Source organism: Oncorhynchus clarkii, chromosome 4 (genome assembly GCF_045791955.1).
Source record: "Oncorhynchus clarkii lewisi isolate Uvic-CL-2024 chromosome 4, UVic_Ocla_1.0, whole genome shotgun sequence".
Classification (NCBI taxonomy): Eukaryota; Metazoa; Chordata; class Actinopteri; order Salmoniformes; family Salmonidae; genus Oncorhynchus; species Oncorhynchus clarkii.
This window is the reverse complement of record NC_092150.1, coordinates 63274431-63290522: the sequence shown is the minus strand read 5'-3', so window position 1 is coordinate 63290522 and position 16092 is coordinate 63274431. Positions and strand designations below refer to the sequence as shown.

The following is a 16092-nucleotide window of genomic DNA, read 5'->3' as shown; positions in this document are numbered from 1 at the left end:
GGTGTATGGATGAGTCATAGTAAAGGCTGGGTTTGTGCAGATAACCAACAATTTATGACGTTTGGAATGAGACTAACGTGTGGTAAAGAATATTTCATTAATTAAGAAACTAATTGATCAGATATTAAAATATTCTAACTTTGTAATCTGAAGATTTTCCTTGGTGCCCAGACTTCCTAGTTAATTAAATTGACATGATTAGTTTAATCGCATAATAATAATTACAGAGAATTAATTTGATAAAATAAGTCTTCACTTTAATGATGCCAAAAACACAACACTTGACAGGACACATTATTTCTTGTCATTGATTTCTATGCACGGACCCGGTAACAATGACAATCACAGCCCATTCACAGCACAGCAGTAGCCACTGACAAAAAAGTTCCTCCCTTAAAGGCCATTATTGTATACTGTATAACCAGCTCTTACAGACATTTTCTCAATCAATACAGTGTTTAAAAGCAATGTGAAACATTTACTCTGCCTACAATGATTCATAGGCTACTCTTGGCACAATCAAGCACTCGTTATGGCATTTCACTGAAACACGACGTGACCCCTGAACATAGAGGTGCCTTCAGAGATAGTGACAGGAGGGTGGGTCACTGATTTCACTGCAATGGTTTAGAATGTGAAGTAGGTGGACCTCAGGAGACGGTCGAGTCCCCCGAGACCTCCAGCATTGACTCACCCGACACCCTCAGCTTAGTGTGGACAAGATAGGTCACACTCTCTGGTTTACCAACACGCCTCTTGGAAAATGAGGATGGGGAATAATAGGCCATGTGACTCAGTCAAGACATTATTAATAGGAGTGTAATGCCCCTGAGTGACCTTGGATGCAGCCTAATGGCGGAGTTTCCTAAAACACGAAGGACAATAACAAGGTGCTAAAGTTCACAGAAGGTAAGCCAATTAGTAGACAGAGGCAATGAACAGACAGAGGCAATGAACAGTCTCAGCTTGCTCATTAGTTTGGCTAAGTAGCAGTTTTATCATAAGTTGAATAACTGAATAAAGAAAACATCCACATTTCAAGATACTGTCTTACTGGATCAATGACATTTTAAGCCATCTTTATCATATTAATGTTTTTCTCTTGTTTTGACCCATGATCCTTTGCTGCTCTCTTTTGTCGCGTGCCTGAAGCAGCTGCCTAGCTGCATTTGGGTTTAAAAACTGAGGGTGCCTTTGTTGCCATGGCAGTCAGAGGGGATCCCAAACCCCTGCCGGAAATGTGTTGCAGATTGACGTCCTAATGAGCTAGAATAGCATCCCGAAGGCCAGGGTCTCACCCAACGCTCCCATTCCCCTGGTGAGTGAGCGAGGTCCAAACCCCAAGGCATCTCTCAGCTCCTACCAATTAACCCTGGCCTGCCCTGCTCCGCCAAGGTAATTTGCCGTCAGTGACGGGGGAGTCCCCAAGGAGCAGCGGAGGGAGGATCTAGCAATGAGGCAGAACTGACAACAAAGTACTTTTTGTTTCTTTTGATATAATATTTATGCTGAAATAGATATTGGCTTCTTTGGTTTGTTGATTGTTCTTTGAAGCCGCAATGTCATTTGCTTTGATGCTAACTCTACAGATGGCCTCAGTCAAACTTTATCTTCCTTCTCAAATCCAAAACTATCTCCAACTTTATCTGTAACCTTTTTCTGTTTAGGATGAGTATCGGAGCGGGAGTTGTGTGGACAGTAGCCTATATATGCCACGATATTCTATACAAATGTACAAAATCAAAGCAAGAGATACTCTTTATTACTTTGCATGAAGTAACATTCACTACTTAAGAACATCAGAGGATTAGCCTATGCTTCATCCATATCCCACTGGGCACAGACAATTCAATGTCTATTCCACGTTGGTTCGACATAATTTCATTGAAATTACATGGAAACAACGTTGATTTAACCAGTATGTGCTCAGTGGGATGATATTACCTTATTATTTTAGAAGTGGCTTATGGGAAGATGATATATTGTGACCCATGCTACCCATGCTAAAAGAGCATAGCAATAACAGACCAAATCGGCAAGGCAGAGGGTGTATTGTTGAAGACTATGAGAGGCGGATTGGAATTCACGCCACTCCACCTGTCCAAAATAGACTTTTACCCAGACATCCAATGTTTCATTGATTGCTGTTTTCACAAAATACCCCCTCTTACAGATAACAAATAGGGGACACAAAAATATTAAATCAAATGTCTTTCTAATTGCAGTCAGATAGGCATTTCAGCAAAAGAAAACAAGGAAAATATATCAAATCCTGAACATGCACACGGCACAGTTTCTCCTGTTCGTATTGACAATGTGCAAACCTTGTTTAAATATGAGGCTTCCTGGAAGTCACACACATCTTGGTTCACTCCCTCTCCAGATGGAACCATCTTATGAGACTCCTCTCTACTCTGGCAGCTCCCAATTCGGTACTCCCAGATCTCCTATTGTTCAACATGGGAATGCTATTTACTTCCTTGCTTCCAAAGATAAAATATTTTCCCTTCACAACCGATTCAAAGTTTGTGGGGCGAGAAAGCAAATGTTAGGAGAATTTCTCAGTTCATTCACTTTCAGAATTCAAGAGACTAAATGAATATCAGACAAACAGATGCGAGCAGAAATACTCTGTACTGTTTATAGTATTGATTCTATCTTTGTGTTTAAAATACATCTACTAAGGCAAGGTTAAATACTTTTCTGTGAACACATAGCACATTTCCAAGGCTGGGGAGAACAAAATAGTATAGGCTATCATCAAAGACAAAATGTTACTCATTGAAAAGCTTAATTTTATTCTGAGTAAATTGTAAATTTTATGCCTTTTTCCTTAAAAAAAATAGCAGTGTGTGTTGAGAACAAGTACATTATTAAAAGCTCCATAGCAAAATATCTAAACAAATCTTGTGCGTACACTGACCGGTTTGAACAAAAAGTACAGCGTGTTGCAACAATACAAAGACTATAGAAATGTGACAAGAAAAACAAACCACAAGTTAATGGTGTAGGTTTCTGTACTTCTAAGTTCACTTTAAACCTAATTTGAAAAAAGTTTATGAATTGATTTGTGCTGCAAATATCTCACACACGTAACACAGCCACTCTTTCTTTAGACTGCAAACAGACGGACTACCTGAGAGCTCCATCCCAAAACAACATGTGATCACACTTACAATTTACTAAGCAACACTGAGAGTGAACAGCTAGAATTGTATTGCAGAATGATCTTGTCACACAAACAAACACATTGTTAGATTTTAGGTCCAAGTAGTGGGCTTCATATAGCCTGGATCCAGATGTGTTTGTGCTTTCTTGCCAACTCATATGGTCCTCATCAGGTGGCAATGACCATAGGAGTTGGCAAGACGGCACAAACACGTCTGAGACCAGGTTTTGTAAGAGTTCCATTTAAAACCTGGTCTCAGAGCTCCCTCGTTTCATAGTGTTGTTCATGAACTGCTTATCGTGTTCAAAGCTGAGGTTATTGTGAGACCTGGAGATCATGAGCAGTTTCTCTTTCTTGGTGTAATCCTGCTTGACTGCTACCTGGGGCAACTGCAGTCTGTCCATAGGATCCTCCTTGTTCTCCAGCTTCATGTAGCCTTTACTATTGCTGCGGTCCAGCCGGGGCCAGCTGGGATGTTTCCTCTGCTCTGGCTTCACCGTTAGGGTGGTGGGCCTTCGATCCAGGTCCAGAGACTTAGAGTGAGAAGAAAGCATGTGGAGGGAGTTGTTGGAGCCGAAGTCCTTGCGGGCAGTCCCGGGGGACAGGTACCTCCCACTGGCAGAGCCTGGGGACAGAGAGCTATGAGAGGACGAGAAGGAGTGGGACTCTGTGGCTGAGTTACTCCTGAGGAGCATGACGTCGGGAGGTTTGTAGGCTTTGGCAATGTCTGCCGGAACAGGCACAGCCAGGGACTCCACAGAGGGGGGTCGGGACCTAACCCGAATGTGCTCCAGGTCCTCTGTGATGTTGTCCATGTCAGGCTCGTCGATCACACAGTTGTTGAGCTTGATAACGGGCAGGGTGAAAGCGCTGATCGAGGACGAGACGATTGACCTGGTCTGGCATCTCTTGGGGAAGCTGCTCTTCTCGTCCCTGTGGCGGCTGCCCTCATGCTGCAGACCAAAGATGGAGCCAGAGCGCTCTCTGTAGAGTGAAGGCAGGAGACCATGCCCCCCTTTGGCCTCATTGAGAAGGCCCTCCTCGTCCTCCGTAGAGCTGGCCCTGCGAGACACCCTCACATTGTTCCCCATGCTGGGGAACCCTAGCAGGGTGTTAGCAGCAAGCTTGGAGGCACACTGGTTCTCATAGGTCCTGACCTCATGCTCCCCATAAGAGCCGGAGTAGGCCCCGTTCATGTACTTGTGCTCTTTGATCCTCAGGCTGTGGATGTCGATGACGGTGGAGTACATGTCTCTCATGTGGATCACCTTGGTCTCACGGTCCCTGTTTTCGTGCAGGATGGCATTGGCACAGATGAAGATGAAGATACCGATACCCATGGTAAAGGGGCCCAGCATCTTCATCTTCTCAGAGTGCAGGTGCTGCTCAAAGAACTGGGCCAGTGTACCACTTTCCTCCCGGGTCACCCTGGTGTCGTTGGTGGATAGCTTGGCGTTGGCCGCTACGAGATCCTCTCTGTGTGGCCAGTAGCCCAGCACGGCCATGGCGATGCCCATCAGCAGGATCAATACACCCAGGATGAGGAAGAACCCAGAGGCAGAGTAGAGGCGGATCTTTCCCCTGACCACCACTACGTCGGCTCTGGGTTTACGCTTGGCCCTCCTCTTCTCCTGGGCCTCTCCTGGGGCTGGGGACTGGATGGGCAGGTGGTGTTGGGAGCGGGCCGAGTCCTGCCTCTTCAGTGCAGCAAGGTGGCCCGTAATCACTCCACCAGCTGAAATCATCACTACCGCTGTCCACGGCCCTGTAAAGACAAACAGAGAAGGGGAGTGAGACGCATCTGGTATGTTTACTGATGTCTCTTCTCTAGTTGCTGGGTTGCTGGCACTGTCCTCCTGGTATTCCCATGGTGGGAGGCAGAGCAACCATAACCTTTGGGGGGCGTCATCAAGCTGGGAACAGCATCTGCAGAAACTGCTCTTATGCTTGCTTTGGTAATTAAGAATGATGACAATTATGTTCTAATATTAATTCTAGTCACAGCCCATAGGCAACAATTATAGGCAACAATTAATCTGGCAATCTGGTGTTTGCCCTCTGTTTTTTTCTTGCTAAAAGAAAGGAGAGCCTTTTTGGAAGCCAAAATGATGATTGAAAGGGCAAATTGCATTATGTTTGTGAGCGAATTAATACAGATTTAGCTGTGATATAAGCACTTTACATTTACACATGTCCCCTGCCTTTTCCGCTCCAGCTGTTTGTATCTCTCTCTCTCTCATATATCTGTCACTCTGTCTCGCTTCCTCTCTTACACACACCACAGACAAGCACACACAGATGCTCTTTTCCAAATGACTCCATCTATTTGTCATCTCAGGAGGAACATCTCATTTCCTAGTAAAAGGGTTTAAAGAAATATAAGAGGCCGTTACTTAGTCCCTATGATCTTAAACGGATCTTACATTTAAAAGTATAGAATTAGTTATGGCAGTCTATTGATGGAGATGACTCACAAGGGACCTTAAAATATATACATTTTACAGTAAAATAGAGCCTCAGCTAACACAAGCAGCACTGGTCAGTACTAATCAGTACTCAACCGTACTGACTACCATACACCATCCTATTTCAACATTTGCCAATGAACCATGACAATCAATTTATGAGAGAAATATGCTATCTTTTTAGGAACGGTAATCTCATCAGTGTTTCCAATAAAACCCCTTCAAAAGTACCAACAACCAGGTTGAAGGCAGGAGAGGTGCAGATACATGGTGCTTCACCAAGAGGTGTGTGGAGTGAATCCTCAACATCCTCTCTCTGTCAGCGCGAACAACAGGGGGTACTGTAGTGTGGACAGGTTGTCATGTTTACACACCAGAGTGTGTCCGAGGAGCACACTCGCTCTATAGGGAATATTTACACCACCAGTCAGAAGTTTTAGAACACCTACTCATTCAAGGGTTTTTCTTTATTTTTTTTATTATTTTCTACATTGTATAATAGTGAAGACATCAAAACTATGAAATAACACATATGGAATAATGTCGTAACTAAAAAAAGTGTTAAACAAATCAAAATATATTTGATATTCTTCAAATAGCCACCATTTGCCTTGATGACAGCTTTGCACACTCTGTTACATTGCAAAAAACGGTAACTGTAATCCGTACATTACCAGCATCAATATTGTTATCAGATTACAGATACTTTTGAAAAACTAGATGAAAGGATGCTCAATGACATTCAAATCAGCATTGACCATTTTTATCCATGTTTTTACCACCTGAGCGAGGCTAACCACAAGTCCGAGACCACTATGATGACACACCAAATGTTTTTTTATTATTAATGAATTAATTTAACCTTTTTTTAAACTAGGGAGGTCAGTTAAGAACAAATTCTTATTTACATAAAAGGCCTACCCCGACCAAACCCTACCCCAGACGACTTTGGGCCAATTGTGCGCCGCCCTATGGGACTCCCAATCACGGCCGGTTGTGATACAGCCTGAGACGCAGTGCCTTAGACCGCTGCACCACTCCGGGGCCTTGATATATCGCGGGAAAAGAGCAGGAATATGCTTTTGTAGGCTACAGTCCGAGCTATGTCTTCTAATGGTGGGGCTGCTGTCGGCATCTAAAGATTATCCAACTTGAATAAACACCTGGAGGTAAGGATGACAGCAGCGATGTAGTTTACGGCGATATGGATATCACTTAATATTTATATTTACATAGCGCATTGATGTGAGTCACACTCCTACTCTCTCTCTCCCTCTCCTGTACTCCCTGTTCACCCACGACTGCGTGGCCACGCACGCCTCCAACTCAATCATCAAGTTTGCGGACGACACAACAGTGGTAGGCTTGATTACCAACAACGACGAGACGGCCTACAGGGAGGAGGTGAGGGCCCTCGGAGTGTGGTGTCAGGAAAATAACCTCACACTCAACGTCAACAAAACTAAGGAGATGATTGTGGACTTCAGGAAACAGCAGAGGGAACACCCCCCTATCCACATCGATGGAACAGTAGTGGAGAGGGTAGCAAGTTTTAAGTTCCTCGGCATACACATCACAGACAAACTGAATTGGTCCACTCACACAGACAGCATTGTGAAGAAGGCGCAGCAGCGCCTCTTCAACCTCAGGAGGCTGAAGAAATTCGGCTTGTCACCAAAAGCACTCACAAACTTCTACAGATGCACAATCGAGAGCATCCTGGCGGGCTGTATCACCGCCTGGTACGGCAACTGCTCCGCCCTCAACCGTAAGGCTCTCCAGAGGGTAGTGAGGTCTGCACAACGCATCACCGGGGGCAAACTACCTGCCCTCCAGGACACCTACACCACCCGATGTCACAGGAAGGCCATAAAGATCATCAAGGACATCAACCACCCGAGCCACTGCCTGTTCACCCCGCTATCATCCAGAAGGCGAGGTCAGTACAGGTGCATCAAAGCTGGGACCGAGAGACTGAAAAACAGCTTCTATCTCAAGGCTATCAGACTGTTAAACAGCCACCACTAACATTGAGTGGCTGCTGCCAACACACTGACACTGACTCAACTCCAGCCACTTTAATAATGGGAATTGATGGGAAATGATGTAAATATATCACTAGCCACTTTAAACAATGCTACCTTATATAATGTTACTTACCCTACATTATTCATCTCATAGGCATACGTATATACTGTACTCTATATCATCGACTGTATCCTTATGTAATACATGTATCACTAGCCACTTTAACTATGCCACTTTGTTTACATACTCATCTCATATGTATATACTGTACTCGATACAATCTACTGTATCTGCCTATGCTGCTCTGTACCATCACTCATTCATATATCCTTATGTACATATTCTTTATCCCCTCACACTGTGTACAAGACAGTAGTTTTGGAATTGTTAGTTAGATTACTTGTTGGTTATTACTGCATTGTCGGAACTAGAAGCACAAGCATTTCGCTACACTCGCATTAACATCTGCTAACCATGTGTATGTGACAAATAAAATTTGATTTGATTTGATTCATTTAGCTATTTGCGCCTAACGCATTGGGGTTGTTGCGGAGGGCTGTTCACAAATCTAAATGTGTATTTGAACCCAATAATGGTTGAATTCGAGAAGTTTAAGCTGCCTATCAATCATTGTTTTTGAAAGCAGTGGACAGCCAGTGAAAAATGTGCTCTTGCAAAAGCTGCATAGTGCGGATTCAAGCCTATGGAATAAAAGTGGGGCTTTTATTGCTCAATCTAATTCATGCTGATAAAAAATAAAATCCATAGGTCTAATGGACACATGCTCAACCTTGCACACTTTTGATAGACTTAAAGGGGCAATCTGTAGTTGCTACATCCATTTTTTGTATTTACACAGTTGAAGTCGAAAGTTTAAATACACGTTAGTGAAATACATTTAAACTCAGTTTTTCACAAATCCTGACATTTAATCCTAGCAAAGATTCCCTGTCTTAGGTCAGTTAGGATCACCACTTTATTTTAAGAATGTGAAATGTCAGAATAATAGTAGAGAGAATTATTTATTTCAGCTTTTATTTATTTCATCACAATTCCAGTGAGTCAGAAGTTTACATACACTAAGTTGACTGTGCCTTTAAACAGATTGGAAAATTCCAGAAAATGATGTCATGGCTTTAGAAGCTTCTGAAGGCCTACCTTCAAACAGTGCCTCTGTGCTTGACATCATGGGAGAATCAAAATAAATCATCCAAGACCTCAGAAAAAAACATTGTAGACCTCCACAAGTCTGGTTCATCCTTGGGAGCAATTTCCAAATGCCTGAAGGTACCACGTTCATCTGTACAAACAATAGTAAGTATAAACACCATGGGACTACGCAGCCATCATACCACTCAGGAAGGAGACGCGTTCTGTCTCCTAGAGATGAACGTACTTTGGTGCGAAAAGTGCAGAACAACAGCAAAGGACCTTGTGAAGATGCTAGAGGAAACAGGTACAAAAGTATCTATATCCACAGTAAAAACGAGTCCTATATCGACATAACCTGAAAGGCCGCTCAGCAAGGAAGAAGCCACTGCTCCAAAACCACCATTAAAAAGCCAGACTACGGTTTGCAACTGCACATGGGGACAAAGATTGTACTTTTTGGAGAAATGTACTCTTGTCTGATGAAACAAAAATAGAACTGTTTGGCCATAATGATCATCGTTATGTTTGGAGGAAAAAGGGGGAAGCTTGCAAGCCGAAGAACACCATCCCAACCGTGAAGCACGGGGGTGGCAGCATCATGTTGTGGGGGTGCTTTGCTGCAGAAGGGACTGGTGCACTTCACAAAATAGATGGCATCATGAAAGAGGAAAAGTATGTGGCTATAGTGAAGCAACATCTCAAGACATCAGTCAGGAAGTTAAAGCTTGGTCGCAAATGGGTCTTCCAAATGGACAATGACCCCAAGCATACTTCCAAAGTTGTAGCAAAATGGCTTAAGGACAACAAAGTCAAGGTATTGGAGTGGCCATCACAAAGCCCTGACCTCAATCCTCTAGAAAATTTGTGGGCAGAACTGAAAAAGCATGTGCGAGCAAGGAGGCCTATGAACCTGACTCAGTTACACCTGCTCTGTCAGGAGAAATGAGCCAAAACTCACCCAATTTATTGTGGGAAGCTTGTGGAAGGCTACCCAAAATGTTTGACCCAAGTTAAACAATTTAAAGGCAATGCTACCAAATACTAATTGAGTGTATGTAAACGTCTGACCCACTGGGAATGTGATGAAAGAAATAAAAGCTGAAAGAAATAATTCTCTCTACTATTATTCTGACATTTCACATTCTTAAAATTAAGTGGTGATCCGAACTGACCTAAGGCAGAGAATTTTTACTAGGATTAAATGTCAGGAATTTTGAAAAACTGAGTTTAAATGTATTTCGCTAAGGTGTATGCAAACTTCCGACTACCGTTCAAAAGTTTGGGATCACTTAGAAATGCCCTTGTTTTTGAAAGAAAACCACATATGTTGTAATTAAAATAACATCAAATTGATCAGAATAACAGTGTAGACATTGTTAATGTTGTAAATAACTGTTGTACCTGGAAACGGCTCATTTTTTATATCTACATAGGCGTACAGAGGCCCATTATCAGCAACCATCACTCCTGTGTTCCAATGGCACGTTGTGTTAGCTAATCCAAGTTTATAATTTTAAAAGACGAATTGATCATTAGAAAACCCTTTTGCGATTATGTTAGCACAGCTGAAAACTATTGAGCTGTTTAAAGAAGCAATAAAACTGGCCTTCTTTAGACTAGTTGAGTATCTGGAGCATCAGCATTTGTGGGTTACATTACAGGCTCATTGTAAACATTGTAAATGTAAACAAACACTGTATAGCCTCATAACATGGTTAAAACAAAACATTTTATATCACGGATGGTCAGTCCTTGCATCCATAGCTTTTTCCTTTAATCTGAGAGTGGTTACATTTCATACTATCAAGATATCAAAGTGTCACCAACAAAAAGGTTAAGAAAAGGCCTATAGCAAATGCAGCATATGACATTCATTTCTCACATGTAAATAGCACTTCTCAGTAGTGCTCAAAGCATGCCATTCCATGAGTGCAGCATTTATTGTTCAACTGGAATCAATGAGCCCAATCAGTCCTCCATGACAACAACATCACAAATAACAGAGTAGGGCTGGCTAATATGTCCTTAGTTTTGGGGTCATGCTCAGGTAAAACAATTTAGCTGATCTATCCTTCTATATTTCCACGTCTTATTCTTGAAGATCAAAGGGTATAACATTTATTGGAATGACTGGAATTCTGATATACTTTTGTTTTTAATGTAAAGATATAATTTAATCATATTATTATATTATATTATATGTAATAGAAAGCGATGGGTTGGAAGAAGCCTACATAACTTTAACATCCATAAATGTAACATCCAAATATGGCCAGCTATGTAAACTTTAACATTGATTTATCCTGCAATAGATGTTGTTCAATTTGTAACATACATGTTAGTCTTCTCTAATGCCTCTTAGGGGGAAAGTAATCTCAAAGTAACGGAATGTAATCAGATTACGTTACTGAGTTTGGGTAATCCAAAATTTACTTTATTTGATAACAATTTTGGACAGGTAACTAGTAACTGTAACAGATTACATTTAGAAAATAACCTACCAACCCTGAATCTGAGTACATCCCTCAAGGCACTTCCTTAGTAGTTTAAGGTCACTGCACATGATTGCATGGTGAAAATACTAGATGGATCTACAAAATGTGTTATTCCCATTGCAGACAGAGAGGAGACTCTTGGGCGGATGCATGACAGTTGTATGACCCACTTCTCTGACTGCACCCATCCCCCACCCACCCAGTACCCCTCACCCCCCCCCCACCCAGCATTAGGTATGAGAGCAGGTGTGGGTGGTGTAGCCTTTTGATGTCGACTTATCTAAAGTTCACCGTGAAATACCAGGATGAGGAGAGAGAGAGGAGCAGTGGGCGGCAGGGGGTGGATTATATCAATAAATCGGAGAGTGCAGTTCCTGTTGACTTTCTTTTCTTCTTTTTAACGATGTGTTTGGAACATAGAACATTGCTCGAATGCCACATGTTTTTTTTGCAAAGGACACACAGGAAATCTAATAAGAGTAGGACACCCCATGAGAATCATAAACATCAGTGGACGTAAAAAAAACTATTCTGTCAGAGATAAAACAGAATAGATGAAAAACAGACAATAATATGTCAGGGTGTCAGTGAATATACATGTCTGTTCAGTGTTGAAAACCAAATCTAGTCTTCTCAGATTGTAATGTGTCAAACTTGACATGAGTTTAAATGACCAGATAATGCAAAATGTTGAAGGAAAATTGCATATAATCAAAAAATTCCCTTGCTGCTTTGGCAAATGATTTATTGACAGCAGCCATAGCAGATGAGATGAGGAGGATTGTGGTCAGGGCATTATTGGTGTGATCAAGGGGGCAGCCTGGTCTCATAGACTAGACGTAACATAGTAAATGTACATCTGTGACGCTAAAATTAGTTTGATATGTTTGGTATGGTTACATAAGACAGATGGTTACGTAAGTCAACCATTCCCATAACCCTAACCTTAACCTAACTCCTAACCTTAACCCCTAACCCTAACATCTAGCCTAGATAACGTTAGCATTAGCCACCTAGCTAACATTAACCACAACATATTGTTATTCGTAACATATCATATAAAATGGATGATACCACATGAAACATAACATATCACTCTAATTGGAGTGTCTCGGATTTACCTGTACTATGTTACATCTACCCATGAGTCCAGGTTGATGTGGGAGGTGTTGTTCCAGACGCTGCATAATGTCTGGATTAGTGAGAGGGTGAGTGAGTGAGAGAGAGAGAGCCGTGTCAGTAACTTCTAGACGGGCGCGTGTGTGCAGTGTGTGGGTGGGCGGTGTAATGGTACCGCTGGTTCCAAGAAAATGAATAATTTGCACAGTAATGCAATAAACAATAATATAATCAATCACTGCATGTGCACGTGTAGAGATACAGTATGTGAAAACCTACAAACACCAGATCAATAGAACATTTGCTGCTATGTTCCCATTCTCATTTTCAAACAAAATGCCTGCAGGGTAAATTGTTTAAAACAGATATGATGCAATGATAAAACAGCTTGTGATGAAACGATGGGAATTAATTTTGAATTCACCAGAATAAAATAAAAAAAATTGAGAGATCAAAGTGGTGAGAAGGATAGAAATGATATTTGATACGAGCGCAGCTCCATGAGACGACCCAGTCAATGGGATTCGATAGATAAAAACATGTTTAAATAAAGGTTCAAATAGAACCATGTAAATAATCGTTATTTTAATACAGAAAATGCCATCGAGGACAATACATTTTTTCTTGAAGAATAATGTAATTGTTTCTTACCTGTAAAATATGGTGCTTCTTTCTAGCTGGTGTTATTTGCCCATTACGCATGGAAAATGATAACGCAAGCCATGTTTCTCGACACTCGTGGTTGGCTTGCTATGTCCGTTTGTATTCCCATTACATTTATAATCGAGTGCCGATACGAAAAAGAATAAACTTCCAAAGAGAAAAGGTTTCATTGTTTCGCTCCATTTCCAAAACGCGCACTTGGACTGTTGGCTACACGTCTGTACTAACTGTTCCAAGCTGCGCAAGGCGCAGAGAATGTCTACTATTGTTTTACTGTCAACCGTCTCAACTTTTTGTCACTAAAGATCCGGTGATCCACACACAGTCGACTATAACCAATCAAATACGTGTTCTGTTTAGCCTACTAACTTTAAAGTATTCACATCTGGGGACAAAGCTCTGTGAATTCTTTTGGAGTTAAACCAAGACGCCTTATCATGTCCACTTTCTATTCCTCCATGGAATGGTAGCTTGTAAAAAGGCTCTCTCCACCAGCTGGCTTCAGTTCGGAATAATGCATTTATTTGGGATGTAGACCAGGAAAAGCATTGTACTCCCACAGTGAGTAGAAAAAAAACAAGAAAAAGCTTATTTGAATAATTTATGCGTGGAGAAGTCAAGCATCTGAATACAATATTACCATAATAGTTTACAGTGTCCCCAATGCAAAGACAATAATTGATGCAAATATCGATAACACGTAGTAATCTAAGCTCCCTGCATGTTGCTTTCAATCTAGAGATGCAAATGATTGAGTTAACCAAATACTTTGATGATGACCATTTAAGAATGCAATCATTTATAATCTCCATAACACAGACATAATAGCCTATATAGCCACTGAATCAAGATTAAACTCATTCCCTGTTCCTACTGCCTACATGCTGTGATGAGCAAGCACACTCGGAGTAAACAACCAACTGTAGCTTATTGTAGCAGGAGCAATTAAAGGGTTAAAAGCCCAGAGATCTATATCGAAATGTTGCAGATGTTTGAGTCTGTCATTTCCTGTGTTTATGCAATGCAAGTCTGGCTCAACTGGATACCAAAAAAAAAACATATTCACTCGGGGCTTCGAGAGAGCTAGGGCTTAAAGTGTACGTGGCTGGGTTTTTATAATCATTTCTCCACTGTGATACTGCCTAAATGTTCTCATTTGAAATGGGACTAACCCAACTTCTAGTATTGTTAGGTTCCACTTCAGCCTTTGGGGTTGAGGGGCTGAGAAAGGAGTTTAAAGAGGGGCTACGCCTATTCTGTCTCCCAACCCCTCTGGTCCTTGTTTGGAATTCTCAGGGTTTGTCAAATGGGGAGATTGACACCATTGTTAAGATGGCGCCGAAGAGAATGTCTGACGTTTTACATGCCCGTAACAAATTGTGCTATTTTGTTTTTTTTGCATTGTTTGTAACTTATTTTGTACATAATGTTGCTGCTACCGTCTCTTATGACTGAAATAACTTCTGGACAACAGAACTGGGATTAGTCACCACAAACTGGAGGAATCTTTTTCCTTTAATGAGTCCGACGAGAAAGATATACTGCTCTCCTGGGAACAGGCCCAGATCGGAGAAAAGACGGAGGAAAGGAGGACGCAGATCAAGCTGTCTTTTGAGAATCCATAGGCGAGCGAGTAAACTCCCACTGCCATCAATTCTACTTGCTAACATGCGATCATTGGAAAAATAAAACTGATGATCTACGATTATGATTATCCTACCAATAGGATATTAAAAACTGCCATATCTTATGTTTCTTCGAGTCGTGGCTGAACGACGACACGGATAATATAGAGCTGGAGGGATTTTCAATGCACCGGCAGAACAGAGAAGCTACGTCTGGTAAGACGAGGGATGGGGGTGTGTGTCTTTTTGTCAATAACAGCTGGTACCCAATGTCTAATATTAAAGAAGTCTCAAGGTATTGCTTGCCTGAGGTAGAGTACCTTATGATAAGCTGTAGACCACACTATCTACCAAGAGAGTTCTCATCTATATTATTCGTAGCCGTCTATTTACCACCACAGACCGATGCTGGCACGAAGACCGCACTCAACCAACTCTATAAGGCCATAAGCAAACAAGACAATGCTTAGCCATAAGCGGCGCTCCTAGTGGCCGGTGACTTTAATGCAGGCAAACTTAAATCAGTTTTACCAAATTTTTACCAGCACGTCACATGTGCAACCAGAGGGAAAAAACTCCAGACCACCTTTACTCCACACACAGAGAGGCATAGAAAGCTCTTCCCCGCCCTCCATTTGGCAAATCTGACCATAATTCTATCCTCCCGATTCCTGCGTACAAGCAAAAACTAAAGCAGGAAATTCAGCTAGCACAGACTGGAATATGTTCCGGGATTCATCCAATGGCATTGAGGAGTATACCACCTCAGTCATTCATCCAATGGCATTGAGGAGTATACCACCTCAGTCATCGGTTTTATCAATAAGTGCATCGACGACGTCCTCCCCACATATCCCAACCAGAAGCCATGGATTACAGGTAAGATCCGCATCGAGCTAAAGGCTAGAGCTGCTGCTTTCAAGGAGCGGGACACTAATCTGGATGCCTAAAATAAATCCCGCTATGCCCTCAGATGAATCATCAAACAAGCAAATTGTCAATAAAGGATTAAGATTGAATCCTACACTGCCTCTGATGCTCGTTGGATGTGGCAGGGCTTGCAAACTATTACGGACTACAAAGGGAAACCCAGACGCGAGCTGCCCAGTGACGCGAGCCTATCCGATGAGCTAAATGCCTTTTTATGCTCGCTTCGAGGCAAGCAACACTGAAGCATGCATGAGAGCACCAGCTGTTCTGGATGACTGTGTGATAATGCTCTCAGTAGCCCGATTTTCAAAGCCGCGGGCATAGATGGATTACCAGGACGTGTACTCAAAGCATGCGCGGACCAACTGGCAAGTATCTTCACTGACATTTTCAACCTCTCCCTGACTGAGTCTGTTATACTTACATGTTTCAAGCAGACCAGCATA

At 42.1% G+C, this 16092-nt stretch overlaps 1 protein-coding gene across 1 annotated transcript; it reads right to left on the bottom strand.

Moving 5' to 3' along the window:
- Window positions 1–235: 235 nt before the first annotated feature.
- LOC139407771 (transmembrane protein 200A-like) lies at window positions 236–13560 on the bottom strand. Its single transcript, XM_071151631.1, has 2 exons — window positions 13080–13560; window positions 236–4934 (listed from the first exon to the last, which is right to left on the bottom strand). The coding sequence occupies exon 2, from the start codon at window positions 4912–4914 to the stop codon at window positions 3412–3414; it is 1503 nt and encodes a 500-aa protein (XP_071007732.1). The 5' UTR covers window positions 4915–4934; window positions 13080–13560; the 3' UTR covers window positions 236–3411.
- Between the last annotated feature and the right edge of the window lie 2532 nt (window positions 13561–16092).

Excerpts from the sequence above, each read along its gene's own strand:
- LOC139407771 (XM_071151631.1), bottom strand. The coding sequence starts at position 4,914 with ATGATTTCAGCTGGTGGAGTGATTACGGGCCACCTTGCTGCACTGAAG.